At 46.7% G+C, this 16,639-nt stretch overlaps 1 protein-coding gene across 1 annotated transcript in view; it reads left to right on the top strand.

Annotated features, from left to right (window-relative positions):
* The first annotated feature begins 4,889 nt into the window (after positions 1-4,889).
* Positions 4,890-16,639, top strand: part of VIPR1 (vasoactive intestinal peptide receptor 1) — a 112,680-nt gene continuing 100,930 nt past the window's right edge. The window contains exon 1 of the mRNA XM_040549730.1: positions 4,890-5,017. Coding sequence (XP_040405664.1) covers positions 4,967-5,017 — 51 coding nt within the window. The 5' untranslated portion in view covers positions 4,890-4,966. The remainder of the gene's footprint in view (positions 5,018-16,639) is intronic.

The raw sequence follows: 16,639 nt of genomic DNA, 5'->3' as shown, positions 1-16,639 counted from the left end.
TCATTTCAGTTTTAGCACCTTGTTTATCTTTCTTCACTTTTGAGAGCTTTTTCACCATAATAGTAACTCCCTGTACACCCATGAAATATTTTTTACTAAAGTGCTATGGCTTTGATTCTGAACTCTTTTTTCTGGGTTTGATAGAGAGTAATATTAATTGTGAATGGTGAGAACAAACAAGAATAATTCAGGTTTGCATGAATGTTTGAAGCCCTAGCTACACTGAATGACACTTCATCAGCTGTTTACATCTGCCAAGAAAATCATTCAGCAATGAGACTTTAGGGATCCAGGCTGGCTTCAGATGGTGACTAGATGATTACATATGAACATTTTCATTTCCAGCTTGTCACATGAAATCCCTTTAGAGTTGGTAGAGATCTAGTCAATAGAGTCAATAGAGTCCAGGGCACGAGTCACCTCACCCCAAACTATGCAAAATAGATCAGATAATATGTGCTCAGTTGGCAATATTTTACTTCTAAAAATCCACAGTTAAATAAATTGAATCCATCAGCTACGCTTAGAAGAGATTGATAAAACACATACCTGTGTACCCCTCAGGTCATCGCACTTCATTCAGTTGCCCTGTCCTGAGACCATCTTCCCCAAAGGCATAGAATCATAAAATCACAGAATTATTAAGGTTGGAAGAGACCTTCAAGATCATCTGGTCCAACCATCCCCCTACCACCAATGTCACCCACTAAACCATGTCCTGATGCAGAAACACAAAAAGATGAAGAACACTAAACTGAGTGGAACTTGCTGCAATTATTATTATTATTGTTATTTTGGGGTGTGGTTGGGAGGTCTCATTCCTCTTTCAAATTTTGCTGTTTTCAACTAATAACCATTGGCTCAGGCTGCTTTTTTTTTTCTTTTCTCCTGAAGTATCATTTAATATCCAACACCTTTTCACTGAAGCTGCTTAAATTTAAATAAAGTCCCTGCCAAATTTCATTAATAAATTGAGGAATGAAATATTTCACATTCTCCATTTGTGGTGTTGCTCTGCGGACTGGATTTTGCTCTGATATAAGAAGGGTATTAAGACCTCTCTTGTTGCAGCTGAAGACTTGGAAAGGAACATTGGCTAAGGGTTCCAGCAGGTTTGCAGACAAGATGTCCTACTGGAGCTGATCAGTCCCTCTGTGGACACCTGCATTTCTTGGCAGAAATGGGTGCACAGACAACAGAAATTAATTTCAAAAACAGGCTGCTAAATGCATATATTCATTATAATATTGGAGTAGGAGATGGAACCAAATAAATATTTGGAGTAAATTGGGAGATCTCTCTGCATAGGAATGGAGAGATGCTGGTTAGACCAACTGGTGGCCTGGTATAATGCATTAATAATGAATCAGGGGAGGCCTACAAAAGAATAGAAACTTGAATACAAAAAAAACTTTGATCCACCAGGCCTGAAAGCTTTCCCCTACTGACTGATCAGGAGACTTAAAACACATGAAGCCACCAATAGTTAATGCTTCATTTTGCAAATAATAAAGGTGGATATAATTGTTGTGTTTGAATAACGACACGCTGAATATTTTCCTGCCTCTAATCCCAATGCAAATAATACATGGAAATATATTTCGCAGTTCGTTTATGGAATGTGATGCTATTACTTTATTTAAACAAATTCACAAAGTGGAAAGCAGAACAGATGCACTGTGTTGGGTTTGGAGAGAAAGCTAAATGGGGAACATAACCCCAAGGGCACAGAACAGCAAATCCAGCCTTCAGCAAACTGCTGCATGAATCAGCTCTAAAATGTTGTCCTTTCAGACACTACTGTTAATAGTCTTTGTATTGTTGATTGCCAGGGGCAGAGAGGAAAAATATACAGGCAGGAAACACCCCAGTTGCATTTATTTATCGCTGCTATTAGCCTCCACCAACATCTCTTACATTTGTATGGCATTTTCCCAAGCAATGTCCAGAAAGATAAGTCTTTTTATGATGGATGCCTCAGCTCAGATGTTAATTGCATTTTCGGAGGGGGACTAAATAACAGAAATGAGGTAAGGCAGCCACAGAGAAGATGCACTAGCCCAAGCCAGTGGTCACAGAAGTTAACTGTGCTGCTGCTGGTGTGAGAAGGAGTTGGATCAAGACTTTCCTGAATTGTTCATGACTGAGATGGAAAAAAAAAAAAAAAAAAAAAGCCTTCTAGTCTGCTACATCAACCTATTTGCAAAAAGACCATTCAATACCAAGCAGCTACTACCTTCCTAACCTCACAACACGGTCCTGAAGCCTTGTAAAACCTTCCACAGAAATATGTTAAATGCAAACACAGTGGGACAAGCACCGACCTAATTTGATTTACAGGGAGATTTACATGGAGATGACCTCATAATAGAGTTACGTCATGGGGGAAATGCATCTTGGTATTATAATTGATCAGGAAAATCATCAGCTTAAGACTTAGACATGTTCCTGTCTCCAGCCAAGGCAAAAAAAAATAAAGGTTTAAACCTTGGCCATTACTATGCTGTTGCATAAAACCACCATCCACCAAGACTTTGAATGGTTCTGGCTCCCTCCTCTGCCCCAAAAAGGACATGTGGGGACAAGAAGAGGTACAGAAGAGAGCAAACGGGGTGCCAAAGGTATGTCAAAGATACAAAACATGCTGCTCAAAAGTAGTCAAGACTTCTCTTGTAAAATCACTGTCACAAGAGACAAAACACTCAGGCTCCCTCTCTGCAAAGGAGCTGAAGACCAACATCTACCACTACTTTCTTCCATCTCCCCACCCCCCCCACCCCCCCACCCCCCACCCAGGGAAATCTGCCTCCAGCAGGCTACTTGAACGCATTCAGGCCACATAATAACTGAAAGAAGCAAATATAAAGTGGCTATTATTAGCTGCGAGATGCAGTGACCAGCTAATCGGCTGTTCCCTTGTCATTTTACAATCAGAATGGAGTTTTAAATAGCTTTGTTGTGTGTTCAAATCGTTGTGCAACTAATTGATGCAATTAGCATCTCGTCCCTCTTTTTACACTGGCAATTATAAGCCACCATCAGTCCTATGAAGGCAAACAAGATACAAGCCTGTTTTTATTCGTACCAAATGCAAAAGAATGGGGAAAAAATGTCCTCCAAATATCCATAAAAGCACAGATCTCTCCAAAGAGAGTAAAAGGGGAAAAAATGCTAAACTGGTTTTCCTACCTTTTACACGTTAACTTCAAGAAGTGAATGCTTTAATGATTTGCTAATGAGAGCTAGAGACTGTATATAGCAAGACAATAAATCTGCCCATCTGAGCTTGAAAATCTAGCAGTACTGGGGAGAGAAGAGAGACAAGAATATCGTTTTTCTTGCTGTCACCTTTATTTATCGGACTTGTTTGGGTTTTCATGCTAAAGCAAGCCTATACCTGTGTTTTCTTCCAAGTCAAAAAGAGCGTTGCCCTTGGTTTGAAATGAAACCTTCCACGCTGTGTGGGAGAGGGGAGGGTTTTTTACATTTACATCTAAAATACAGGTAAATTTGGCCTTGAGCTGTCCTTCAGAATCACAACTCCAGAAACGTCGTGCCACTGACAGGCATCTAGGAACTTTTCTCTCTTTTTTACGGAGAGAAGGGCAGAGAGCGGGCACACAGATTGACTGCATTGGGCTGGGATTTGCACACTTTGGCTGTCCATGCAGCCCTCCCAAGCCAGCAGCTGCTTCGGAGGAAGCCAAATGCTTCCGACTGCCCCTTCCCAGCAGTGTTGGGTTGCTCCCCCAGCACCACTCGACCCCCTCGCAGACCTCATGGCAACATCTGCACCATCTGCAGCCCTGCCAGCTCTAACCACTGTCCCTGTGCCAAGGCCATGCCTCAGCACCCTCCTCAGTGCCTTCAGGACAGACCCCAGCAAGCTGTTGGGGAAGCTGCCTGGAAGGTTAATCTACAAGGGAGCTCCTGGCTTCCTGAAGAGGGAGATGCTTATGTGCAGCTGGTCATTGGTGTGCAAGCTTCTTGCTCCAGGGCTGGAGGAATCCCATAGTGACTGCACCAGCTGGTGGGTGAAAAGTAAAATTCAAGCTCTGCTGATCTCCTCTGCCTCAGCTTCTCTCCATCCCATTGCAATGAGTTAAGGAAAAAAAATAGAAACAGAAAAGAAAAAAAAAAAAAAAAAAGGAAAAGAAAAGAATGGTGAGAAGGGAAGAATTGAAAGGAATTAAAAATGAAAGAAGGGGAAAAAAGAGAAAAATAAAAAAGGGGGAAAGGGGAGAAGAAAAGGGAGGGGAAGGGTGAAGAGGATTTAAAATTAGAAGAGGTGTGGAAATGGGAAAATGGGTGAAAAGGAGGAAAAACAGAGATAAAATGGAAAAGGGGGAATGAAATACAGGGACAGTGGGGGGAAAAGGGGGAAAAGAGAGAAAAGGGGAAACAGTGAAAAGCAGAAAAAAAAGCGGGGAGGGAGGGAAGGAATGAAACGTGTAAAAGGGGGAAAAGAGGAAAAAGAGGAAAAGTGAAAGGAGGGAGAGAGAAAGAATGGAAGAACCAGAGGAGAAAAGCAACAGGGAAGAAGAGGAGGTAAAAAGGAAAGGGGAAACAGAGAAAGGAATGGGAAAGAAGGAAAAACAGGAGGGAAAGAAAAGCGGGGGGGGGGGGGGAAGAGCAGGCAAAAGAAGGGAAAAAGATTAAAAGGAAGAAGGCAGAAGGGGTAAAAAAGAAGGGGGGCAGGTGGAAAAAAGAGAGAAGAAGGGGGGCAGCAGGAGGAGGGAGGGGACACCGTGGGAAGCGCAGCGGGGCCGCGGGCACCTGGGGCGGGCGGGGGGCGGAGAGGCGCGGAGGGGGCGCGTCGGCCGGTGCCGCCTCCTCCTCTTCCTCCTCCTCCTCCTCCTCCTCCTCCTCCTCCTCCTCCTCCCGTCCCTCCCTGGATGCGCGGCTGCCGGGTGAGCGCCGGGAGCGCAGCGCTGCGCCTTGCGCGCACCGCCCGGAGCCGGGCAGGATGGGGTGCGCGGGGCTGCGCGTCGTGGTGCTCAGCTGCCTCCTCTCCGCGGTGAGTGTCCCCGGCTCGGGGCCACGGGGCCGGCAGTGCCCCGCTGTCCGCTCCTTCGGAGGGGGTTTGGCGAAGGGGTTTTGCTTTGGGCAAACTTTGGGCAACTTTGGAAGCGGCGGTGGTTAAAGGCGCTGGGTTTCCCTTTCCCTGCATAGTCCGTGCAATAGTAATCGGTTAATTAATTAATTGTTTTTCAAGCTCTGCTTCCTCTTCAAGAGTGAGAGGATCGCGGGAGCCGGAGGGACTCGCTTTGGGTTCTCGGCGTTTTCTATCAGGACTGGCTCTCGGTTTCGTTGCCATCCAGCCTTGCAGCCTGGCTTTCAGTTTGGTTCCCGTCCGGGAGCTTTCTGCACCCTTCTGTGCAAAACTCCCCCGGCCCTGGGAGCAGCGGGCTGAAATATTTAGGGGGGACAGGGGGCAGCAGGGCAGGCGGCTCCAGCACAGAGATCAGCCACCAGGAGAAGTTGAGTGAAGCGCTGCTCTCTGCCACCCAAACCTCATGTGGATGCAATGTTTGAGACGAGCAGAATGTGGGAGCAAAGGATGGGTTTTCTGGCTGTTGTGTCCCCTGCTTACAATTCCCACGTTTGCAGGTCCCTGAGCGGGGCACTGCTGTTTCCATCGCCGCCGCAGGCAGCTGGTAGCACACTGGAGAATTAGCGAACGGGCTTGTTTCTCCTGTGCCTGGCGCTCACACACACACACGTGTGCACGCAAAAGCTAATTGTCTGTGCAAACAGTTCAGGCACGGGGTCAGATGTTGAACATCTCACCGAAGCTCTCATCTGTCAGCTTGAGCCTCGCAGTGTCTGATTTTTAAGGAGACTGTTCATTTTAATTCGGTGAGCTGCAGGGGGAGGAGATGGGGAGCTGGCTGTGGCTGAGTTTCCCTCTTACTTCTAATCCTTTCCCACACATTTCCTTCCTCTGAAGGATGTGATTGCCTCCCCGGCACACTGTTGGGTTGGGTGAGGTTGCCCCCAGGAGCTGGGTTGTGCCTTCGCTACTTGGCTGCAGGCTGCTTCTACTCGCTCGGCTGGTGACAGCGGTTCGCCCAAAGCTGCTCTGGTCCGCAGCAGGCAGAGGCAGAGCAACCCAGAGAGTGGGAAGTTACCCAGCTCTGGGACTGCATCACTTGTGTCCCCTTTCTTCTCCTCTTGCCCCTTAGGAAACAAGACAAATGGACTAATTTCAATTTTTTTTTGGCTGTCAGCACGTGCTACCCAACCACCTGCATCACCAAAGACTCTTCTTTGTGGAAGAACAGGCTGGGAAAATGGATTAAAGTATAAAAATAAATAAATAAATAAATAAATAAAGGCTAGGCAATTAGTTCCAGGAATTCTACAGATTTTGCCTTAGGGAAAATCCAAAATAGTTCACGGCCGGGGCTCGAGCTGGGGAAGTGAGAAGGGGGCAGCGCTCCCACCAGCTGCTGGAGCTGCTCCAGCTCCCGCTTCCACTGAAGCCCATGGCAAAAATCCCATTTCTTTAAACGCTGTTGGCATGAAGAGGTCCTTTGGAGCCGGATCCTGCAGATCAGTCGTGCGGTCTGCTGAAGTTTGACATGCAAGCGTTGGCAGGATCAGGCCCTTAAGGCAGTGCGCTTGCTCCTATCAATGAGCGCAGACCCACAAAGCTTTGGGATGATGGCGAGCAGCATCAGTGCAGCCCAAAGGCCAGCTCTGGTCCCTTTTCCACCTTTGTAGGACTTTCTTGTTTTGTACTTTATCTCACTTCCTTGCCTCAGTTTAGTGGAACCGTTGGCTGCGGTGGCTTTGTCGTTCTTTTGAACATTCCTGGCACCTGGTTTGTTCTAGAGGGTTAGAGAGATTTTACGAGCTCCTTATCTCCGTGTATCTGCGAGGTGACTAATGCTGAGGTGTCAGATGCCAGAGAAAATCCCTGTTGTTTTTGTTTCTCAGCTTGAGCCTGGGAATCAGTGCGCACTTTTAAAGCAGAAGCAGCTCTGTGATTGTAACAAGGCTGTGGGATCAACGATCGCTCAGCAAAGTCTTCTCGTGTAGTTTATTGTGATAACTTTTATTGGTGTGTCATTGGAAAAACTTTGAACGAGAACAATTGGCTGATTGAGAAGTTCACTGCTATAAAACTGTGGTGGCCCTGTGACTTCTAATTGCTGTTGTAAACTTTCACCTTGGCCTTCCATGATTTACAGATGTGGAAAAAGGAAATTAGGTACATTTTATTTGCTGTGGTTCAAGCCATGCTCACCAGAGTCCTGCCTCCTGCAACAGTCAAGTTTAACACTTGGGCAAAAAGTGCTAAATTTGGGAGGCCAGGTGTGCAATGCAGTGTTAATCCAGAATAGTCCCTATAGGGTTCTGTTGGATTGGTTAGCCTGTTCAGGGCTGTGATTATGCTAATCTGTCCCAGAGAGCAACAAACTGGAGATGTTTGTGTCTAGTAAATGGGAGGTGGACAATATGAAGGACTTGGTGGGTTCCACGTGCCTTCAGACTGCAAGATATGGGAGTAGCCAAGTTTGCCCCGCTGGGTAATTCATGCTTTTCTTCAAGAGTTTTGTTCTGCTGCTGCCATGAAGTGTACATGAAGGAATAAAAAACTCGGATCTGGTCCTTCAACAGCTTAAATGTAAATGCTAGAAACAGGATTGTTCTAAAAAAAAATAGCTAAATTTAAGTTCATAGGACAGCTGCTTCAGCCATATCTGCATCTCTTTCATCTGCCATTGACTGAGAATCTGATAATTGAGATAAATACACTTAAACCAAAATAATCCGTGTTTTGGTGAAGAGGCAAGGTACTCACTAGAATCCTGTAACCTAACTCCTGCATCCTACAAAAAGTTCATTTAGCAATGAAATTACATGTTTCAAAAAGGCCTTGTCACAAACCCAGTAATACATCTAGGTTTTGTGATTTATTAACATTTATCTATGTATAAATGCATTTATTTATTCATTCAAAGCCACCATTCAAAGAGCACCAGGTGCCCAGTTACTTCTGGGTAACTCCAAAAGTCTCGTTGTCTCTGTGTAACACTGGAAGTTTTCAGAGTGTATATTTTCAGCAATACACATTTTTAAGAAGCTCTCATTTAGGGCATAACAAGGCAAAAGAGCAAAATAGGCAAAACTACAGTGTCTGATGGGGAAAAAAAAAGTCTACGTGGAATATTTAAGGCTGTTTAAGCAGCGTGGTGCTGCAGCCCACCCGTGGGGGGGTTCACACCGCAATCTTCACACCCTCCTGCAGCTGGGGTCGGTCCCCAGCAGGGAAGCTCTGGAGAAGCAGACACAAGGGGGACCACAATGTGTTGTAAAAGGGGGTGAGTCCTTCCCAGTGTTTTTTAAAGAGAAGGGATAGCTGCCAAATATCCAGCATCAGAAAGCAGATGGGACCATGGACAGAGAAAGCTGTCTGGCTTGTTAATTCGGGTGTGGATGTATATGTTGCTTCCTTTTTCTCCTTTTTTTACAGTGCTCTAAAAATACTCTGGTTCAAACTCCCTCCCCGCTGCACTGTCAGCTGGTGTGACAGCCGGAGGGCCACGCCGAATACAAATGCAGGGCAGGGTCTGTTCTGCTTCGTGGGAAGTCTGGCTGGGGAGGGCTTGGGATGCTGCTGCTACTTTCAGGTCTTGGTTTTGCCCTTTCATAGTGGTGCAGATGAGCCGTGGATGGCTCTTCTCACCCCGAGGGCGGTGGTCACAGTGCTTGGTGGATGCAGAGCAGTAAGGTGCGCTGGTAGTTTTACAGACGGACAACTGGCACACAAGTAGGGGATGGGACTGGCCATGAAGGAGGTGTTTCAGCTTTCCTGAGTCTTGGAAAAGAAGAAAGAATGAGACCTAAAGAAAAATGGATTTGGGAAGGTTTGGGATGCTGAGCCAGGCAATGTTGCTCTGTGGTGTGTTGTAGCTGCCCCAAAGCCCTTCAGGCTACGTCTGCTCAGCCTGTGACTCAGCCATGTCCTTGGTGTGTCGCTGCATGTGTCACTGCATGGGCTGTACTGTACCTTGTCTCCTTAAGGGATAGCCTGTACAATTTTCAGGGGGAAAAAAAAATGGCATTTTCCTTTTACCGGATGGCCTCCAGCAGAAGCAACTGGAAAGACTGGTATCTCATGAAAATCAGTCTTCTGCTTGCCACATCATCTGCTGACTTTGTAGGACTGGGAGGTTACCAGGTATTTGGGCTAGCTTGTAGACATAAATCCTTGTTGTAGAAGAAGAAAAGGGTCAGGAAGAATATCTCCCTGCTCAGCATCAATTGTCCCTGTACAGCCAGATCTGAGTGCACCAGGAGGTGGTTTGTCACACCTGCATGGGATCGGTGGCTCAGAGGCAGGAAAGGAGTCTAATTATCTGCACAAAGAAAATGTTGTTACTCCAGTTTGGATGAGGAGCAGGGCTTAGCTTGGTTTTATGAGCATGTCAGGTCCCGTTCTGCTCTCCGTGTGGCACTGTAAGGTCACTGCTGTGTCGTGGTGGCGCAGGGGATGTAGGTGTGTGCTGGTGCCTGGAAAGGGATGTGTGATGAACACAACCCTGCTCTCCGGTCTCAACAACTTTCCCCCGTCTGTATTAGAAAGACAAGAAAAATCCCATGAGAGGACCAAAATCTAGGAAACGCAGCCAGGAAAAATCCCCAGCTGCGATCCAAATGTGTGGGTCAGAGATGCCTGGAGAAGCTGGAGAAGGCCTGGAGCTCTGGGCCAGCAGGTGGGTTGGAGAGCGCGGCTGGGCGGCCAGACAGATGGACAGACAGGCGCTCCAGCCCCCTCCATGAGACTTGCTGAGCCTGCCTGTGCCATGGCACTGGTTTGTCCCCCTGTTCTCAGGTTTCCCTCAGGGAGTGCTGAGCACTCGGTGTTTTGCTGCTCCCTCCCCTCCGGGCTCCCGGACGTTCTCCAGAAATCACGAGCTCCGCTCGGGTGGGAATCCAGCCAAGGCAGGGAGCGTCTGTGCCTCTGGAAATGAGCTCCCAGAGGGCTGCAGTGGAAGCAGGACTGGACCCTTGGTTTCTCTGTCTGAGAGAGGAAGGGAAGTGATGCCGGCTATCAGATTGGCCTCCGTCCAGAGCTAACCCAGCCAACACCATGTCAAGGAGGTCCCGTGCGTGGCTCGGGAAGGCCGTTCACCAGCTGAGCGCTCTTCTTGTCACCGTTCCCTTTTGGAGCAACCTGCAGCTTGCTTGGCCTTGTGCCTGACCACCAGGGATCTCTCTGGGATGATTCATCTCTCCGGGCACGAGCTTTACCTTTCACATTACCAGGCCTGTAGTGCAGGAAGAGTTCATTCACTAGGAAGTGCCTTGGGGAAGGTCTGAGATGCAGGTGGGCTCCCTGCAGCCGCCAGTGGCTGGATGTTCCTTAAGTCCTTACACAGCCCTTCTGTTTGTTGAATGGGGCAATACCAGACTTCTCCAGCTTTGGCTTTTTAGAGCACTTAAAGGCATGTGGAGATGTTAATAGACGTACAAAGTTTCCTTCTGATAAGGATGTTGTTAATAGCGCCAAGATGTTCTGTCCCCAAACTTCAGTTTGACTAGAAGCATCTGCTGGCTATTAGCTTTGCTACAAATCACTTTTAAACTACTTAGGCTCATGCACAAACCCTGATGAGGAAAGAGATATAATAGCACAAGCAATTATGATTAATAATTGCCAATCCACACAAGTATAAATAGCCTGTGTGAGCACGGCTTGACCTGCGGGAAGCCAGCAGGTAGGGGTAAGAGGCGGAAGCAGGCACAATATTTCTTTGCTGTTACGGTCCTTGCCTCCAACACTCATACCCCACTCCTCCGTCAGCCGTGCAGATGCGATGCCCCGGAGCGAACACAGCCCTGCTACAAAGTTAGAGTAGGTGACATCAGGATTAAGTCCAGCAGTTCTTAGGTGGTTGGTTTGCAAAGTGAATTCAGGGACACCGGGATGTGTGCTGTGGGCTGCTCTCGGCTGGAAAGCACACATTAGTGCTGCTTTGCTGGCGTTTTATTGTGCCAGATTTTATCTACAGCACTAACTTATATATGTACAGAGTATTTCCTGGACTTAAAGACCTATTTTAGCTTCTGAGCTGTGCTTGAATTCTGGAGACCCTGATGTGGTTTACGTTAACAAAGTCACTCTTCCAGTCAACTGAAACAGTGGATGTTAACAGCCTTAAACTCCTCCATTAGTCACATTAGGTGGATTTCTTACCCCCAGGGCAATCACTAACCATCCATTTTGGTGTTTGAACTGCTGGGAGATTTACACTTCTGTTGTTTCAATTCAAATTCAGGTATTAGAAATTAATCAGGAGAGTTTTCTAATTCAGGAATTTTTTCTGATGCATTTCACTAGCGGGATGGGCAATGGACTTGGTGATGCTGGTTGGATAAACTCTTCAGGACCTCACAACTTGGCTTTCTTGAGTTGCATTGATTTAAAGTTAGGAGGAGACCAGAGGAATTGAATATGGAGGTGCCAGCTCCGTGTTTGCTGAGCTGCTGTCCTCATGATCCTCTCTTCCCTTTTACAGCTGGCTCAGGGCTGTTCCTACTTGAGTTGTGAAGCTCAGTGTGAGCTCCCCAGTGGTTCATCGCTGTGAAATTGCACCTCATCAAGAAGAAAGGGAAAAAAATCAATTTAAATACAATTCTTTTCCGGAAGGGAAAACATCAATACTTTGTGTCTCCTTTGTAAATCTGAAATCTATAGGGTATCTTTTAAAAAGATGTTTATTCAAGGCTCCAACCTTGATTTTGTGTTTAACAGATGTTTCAATTAATACCTAGTGATCCATAACATCACAAGTAAGATCTAAGCAGCGAGTGTCTCCAGGGCCCTTATAAATGTCACTGTCTATCTCAACTAATCAGCCTGTGAGCTTCCTTGCAGGTGACCTCGGGGTGGGAATCACCTTGCAGATCGGGACACCTACGTTTCGGCATTTCTGCGTAGGCGTTTACGTGTGACCCAGATGATTTAGGATCCCGGTGTGGTCGGGCTCAGTTTGGCTGCCCAGATGTGTGAAGGTGCCCCTTGGCCCCACGTCTCCCCTTTCGGAAGAGCCTGTGGATGCTGTATTATCTGCCAGCCCCATACAGGTGCCAGAAACCGAAAATAAATCTATCTCAAATGGCACCACATGCCTACGTTGCGCATCTTTTTGAGCCCTCATTGACTATAGTGGCAGTTCACTCAAACCCCATGTAGACACCTACATTTAGAGGTCTTAGGCTGCAAGCCAAATCCCTCCCCAGGTTTCCCATGTGTTGTATAAGAATGGGGAAAAAAAAAAAAGGCTCACGCTGAATTTTTCCCTGCAGCCTGCTTTATTCGCTACTCAAAAGCTGCTTTTATCTCTTTTTTCCTAAGTGGCTAGGCTGCTGCTGTTCAAACTTAAGGAACATACGCCTTTGCAAAACAAAAGGGAAACAAGATACACTGAATGTGACGCCCCCTGACACCCCCACCCCAAGCCCCTCACAACTCTATGCAGTTGCAGCGAAACGAAAAGCTGCTTCAGATCTAACTCTCAGCATCTTTATGCGCTCGGCTTGGAAGCAGCCAGAATTCAAATCCTGATGCAGGTTCTACCTCTTCTGCCCTTATTTAGCTGTAGCCAAGTCCAACTCCTAATTTAAATAACTGCAGTGATTTATTTTTTCCATCCTCTTTCCCACTACAGACCCCCAGCTATTTATCAGGGGAGGGTTTCATCCCCTTGTGGCCATGTGGGATGTATTCCCTTGCTTTTCCTCTAAGTCACCTTTCTTAGCCCTCAGGAGCCTGCTGAGCAGATTAAAACCCACTGCCCTGGCCGATGTGCTTTCTTGTTGAGGGAGGGAGGGGGTGAAATCGTTGTAGTTTGCAGGTAGCGATGGCAATTCAGCAAGGAAAGCCGAGGGATGCTGCTGCTCTCTTCCCCTTGCTGAGACTGGCTGTGTGCTTTGCTCAAGCTGGGGACCCCACTGGGATTCCCTCCCTGGGGTTTGCTATTGCCCCGGCGTCATCTCAAAGCAGAGTGCAAGCACAGAGGAGCCTGCCCTGAAACAAACCACTTGTTTCCTGCAATGCCTGCACCCAGCTATTTGGGTCTCTCTCATTTCCACCCTAGCTTTTAACCATAATCAGGATTTCCTCCCCACTTTTTTTTTTTTTCTCCCCACAATAGAAGCAGCTTTTCTTTCTGCTCAGCATATTCAAAGGCAGAAAAATGCTGCTGTTGAGATGGTTCCCAGCTTCACAGGGCACCGAAAGGAGGCCAAGCGTTACGTGGAGAATTACTGACATGCTCAAGTGTCAACTGCTAGGCTGCTCGCATTTTTTGGGGGACTGACATTAAACACGGCTGCAGAGCTCTGTGGGTCTTAGCTATGCCGTGCTCTTAACTCCTGTGCTGTAATGACTCCTCTTGAAGAATTTCCCCCCAGCTTCCGTATTTCTCCACTCACTGACTTGTGTTACGCAGTTTTCTTTTTGGACAATTTCTCTGTGCAAAGCTTTTTTTGCCTTCTGTAGCTTTGCTGTTGGGGCATGAGCTGTGTTTTTGGGTGCAGGAATTCTTGTTCGCTCACCCCCTCCACCCCATTTCTTTTGAAACACCATTTGCAGCAAAATCAACCGTGTCCCCCCCTGCCCCACTCTTTTTCCCTTTCCCTGGAAAGCTATACGTGTTTCAGCAAACAGTATGTCAGGGGCTTATCTTCCGGCTGTTTGTGTACAATGCAGATGAAGCAATGTTTGTCAAGGAAAGTAACAGCTTATATTGGAACAACTGAAATAGATTATATTTTTTAAAAAAATAGATATACTTTCAGACATAGCAGTCCTTCCTGGGATCTGAAAGAAACAAAGCCCCGTAGCTGTTGTGCTGGGTTCAGCATGAAGACTTTTGTCAGTGGGACAATCTGCAAGAGAAGCATGCTGCTTGGAGAGCGTGGTTTTTGCAAAGCTATCGCTACCATTTTTCTGTGTTACAGACCTGTGAAGTATCTCCAGAAGCCAAGCCCACAAATCACCATCCATGGTTCTGTTGGGCATTACAAAGCACAGACTTGGTGGAGATGTTGGTTTTTATGACATGCTGCTGTTTTCTTCTCATCTCGGTTCTTGCTGTCTCGGAGCTGAGAGCTCTCGCCCACCCTGCAGCCCTACAAGGGCTGGTGGTCCTACCAGCTCCTCCCTACCAGTGCAGTTCGTCTGCTCTACAGGTGCTAATTACTCTTTTCTCTGTAATTAACAAACTTGACTAAACTCAGAACAGTTATTTCCGGCCTACGCATAGCCTGAAATTTCCTGACTGTTTCAGAGTTAGAGCTTTAAAAGCTTTTTTTTTTTTCCTTTATCTCTATTAGTCTAGTAAAAATATTACATTCTGTATATCACTAGGCGATCACAGCTATAGCAGTACTTAATAAAACTGGCGTGAGTTAGTTTTAGAGATTGTATTTGTATGGTTATTCTCCTTTAACTTATTAAAGTTCACTTTTTCACAATGGTCCTTTGACTGGGAAGCTCTTCCAGAGCCAGACAGCTCTCGTGGTTTAACCTCTTTGGCCAAGCCAGGACAGTTTTGTAGATGGAAAGGAAATTAAAAATCAGAGCTTGCTGCCTTGGGTCTACTTGACCTGAGCCTCAAAAATGTCTTAAGGGACCAATAAGCATTTGAAAATATTTATAAAGCTAGCTATAAAGCTGAAGCTTTGGTTGTTTGTTCAACTATTTTACTACTACGTTATGGTTACAGGCAGATAAAACCAGGATTTATTGAAGGGGCATGTTCCAGAAACACTTGATTCACTCGTGGAAGAGTAGCGAAGTAAAGGGTTGATAGGTTGCAGTTTTTGTTAGAGGAAAGACACCTGGTCTGCTCAACAGACCTGTATTTAGGCTTTGTAAAAAGAGATGCAGAAGGGAAAAGAGTCTACGTAGCTCTTACAAGCTATGATGGAGACCTTGGGTTTTTGGGGCCAGCCAGGACCTGTGATCCCAGCATGATATTTGCATGAGGAGTTGGTGAGGATGTGAGATGAGATAGAGGAGGAGGTTAAAATACAATGTGGAAGCGCTGCTGCAAGCAATGGGCATGAGAAACACAAAAGCAGCAGTCACAAAGCCCAGCTGCAAAGAGGTTGCCTGCTCTCTGTTCCAAGGCCAGCCTGAAAATCTCTGTGTGACCACTCTACACATTTGGGATAAATCTCTTGTGCGGGTTGATTGCAGGGTCCGCTGGTCACACCTGGGTTGGTGCCACCTAGAAACATCCCGGAGCTGCAGCATTCCCTAGGGACAGCCCGTGCTGGCAGCACGAAGCAGCCTGGGCACAGTTCTCTCTCCTGTGCTGCCTCTTTCCAGGCTGTTTTTCCTCTGTGTATTGCTGTAATGTTTTTCTCCCCCTGTTCCTCTCTCTTGAAGATCTGACAGGATTTGTTATTACACAACTGCAATCATCATCATAATAAAAGGGCAGCTGTGTCTTTGATTTGGGCTTGCTTTCTTCCCCACTATGGGACTGCTGAAAAGTCACATCTCTGTTTCTATGAGGGGTATTAAAATGCTTGGCAGGTTGGTGCCCCTCTACTTAGTAATTATTTCTTCTCTGCCAGTTCACCACTCAAGCCTCCCAGGCTGTCAACCCTTGAAACAAGTATTACATATATATTGCAGCCCTGGGAGGAGAGCCCAACCAGAGTACAACACACCTAAAGATAAATGCTTGCTCCCCTGCAAAGTAGCCTGGGGAGAAGTGCAGACAAGGAACAGCATCCGCTGGGGTAACTCTGAGTAGAAGGAGATGAACTAGTAAATTGAGCTGCAGGTGGAGAGTGGCAGCAGTTCAGGCATAGGATGAGGCTGGAAAGTCCTTAGTTCAGATCCAGGCTCTGTAAATGGGCTTTCTGCTAAGGGTGGGCCTAAAACCCACTCTGGAAATAAGAAAAATATACTGTTTGCTTATTTCTTTTCACTTTTGTCTGCCTAAACTAATTTCATGAAGATGAATGTGGTATGTATTGTATGTGGTTAGATTTGCCTAGCAAATCGATACCAGGGGATGGTGCAACTACCCCCTGCACGTGCGCTCGTGATAATGTCTGGGAGTGGAAGTGTCTCCAAAAGTAGAAGGCTAGTGCTGGCACAAGAGTGTTTGTACACTCGATGGGATTGAATTTGGCTGGCTATAGGAGAAGTGCTGAGAGCCAGAAAGTCAACTTCTTTTGCAATGGAGGTCGGTCCATCTCTGAAAAGGATGTGGTATCTGTCCCAGGGGAGCTTTCCCATATGATGTGTGTTATGCAGCTGCCATGCAAGGAAAGAAATTGGTGTGGTACTGTTCACAATGCAGTACTGGCCCTCCTGTTTAGGCAAAAACCCTGCAAAGCAGAGCCAGGAGCAAGACCAAGACATCATTGCAGTGCAGGAACGGGAGGGTGGCTGGGCTTGGAGACGCACCCAGGTTTGGCTTTGACATTGGTGAGAGCTGGAGATTCAAACATGAACTTGGAAAGATACTGGTTTGTTAGAGAGGGCTGGATCTTTCTAGGGTGTCATACAGTCCCCCCCAATATTACAACTTCGCCTGTTTTCCACTGGGAAGTTCCCACTGATGAGGCCTCTCTTGGCAAACTTACTGGCCTCTTTATT

This window comes from Cygnus olor, chromosome 2, assembly GCF_009769625.2.
Source record: "Cygnus olor isolate bCygOlo1 chromosome 2, bCygOlo1.pri.v2, whole genome shotgun sequence".
In the NCBI taxonomy this organism is placed as follows: Eukaryota; Metazoa; Chordata; class Aves; order Anseriformes; family Anatidae; genus Cygnus; species Cygnus olor.
This window is presented reverse-complemented; position numbering and strand designations above follow the sequence as displayed.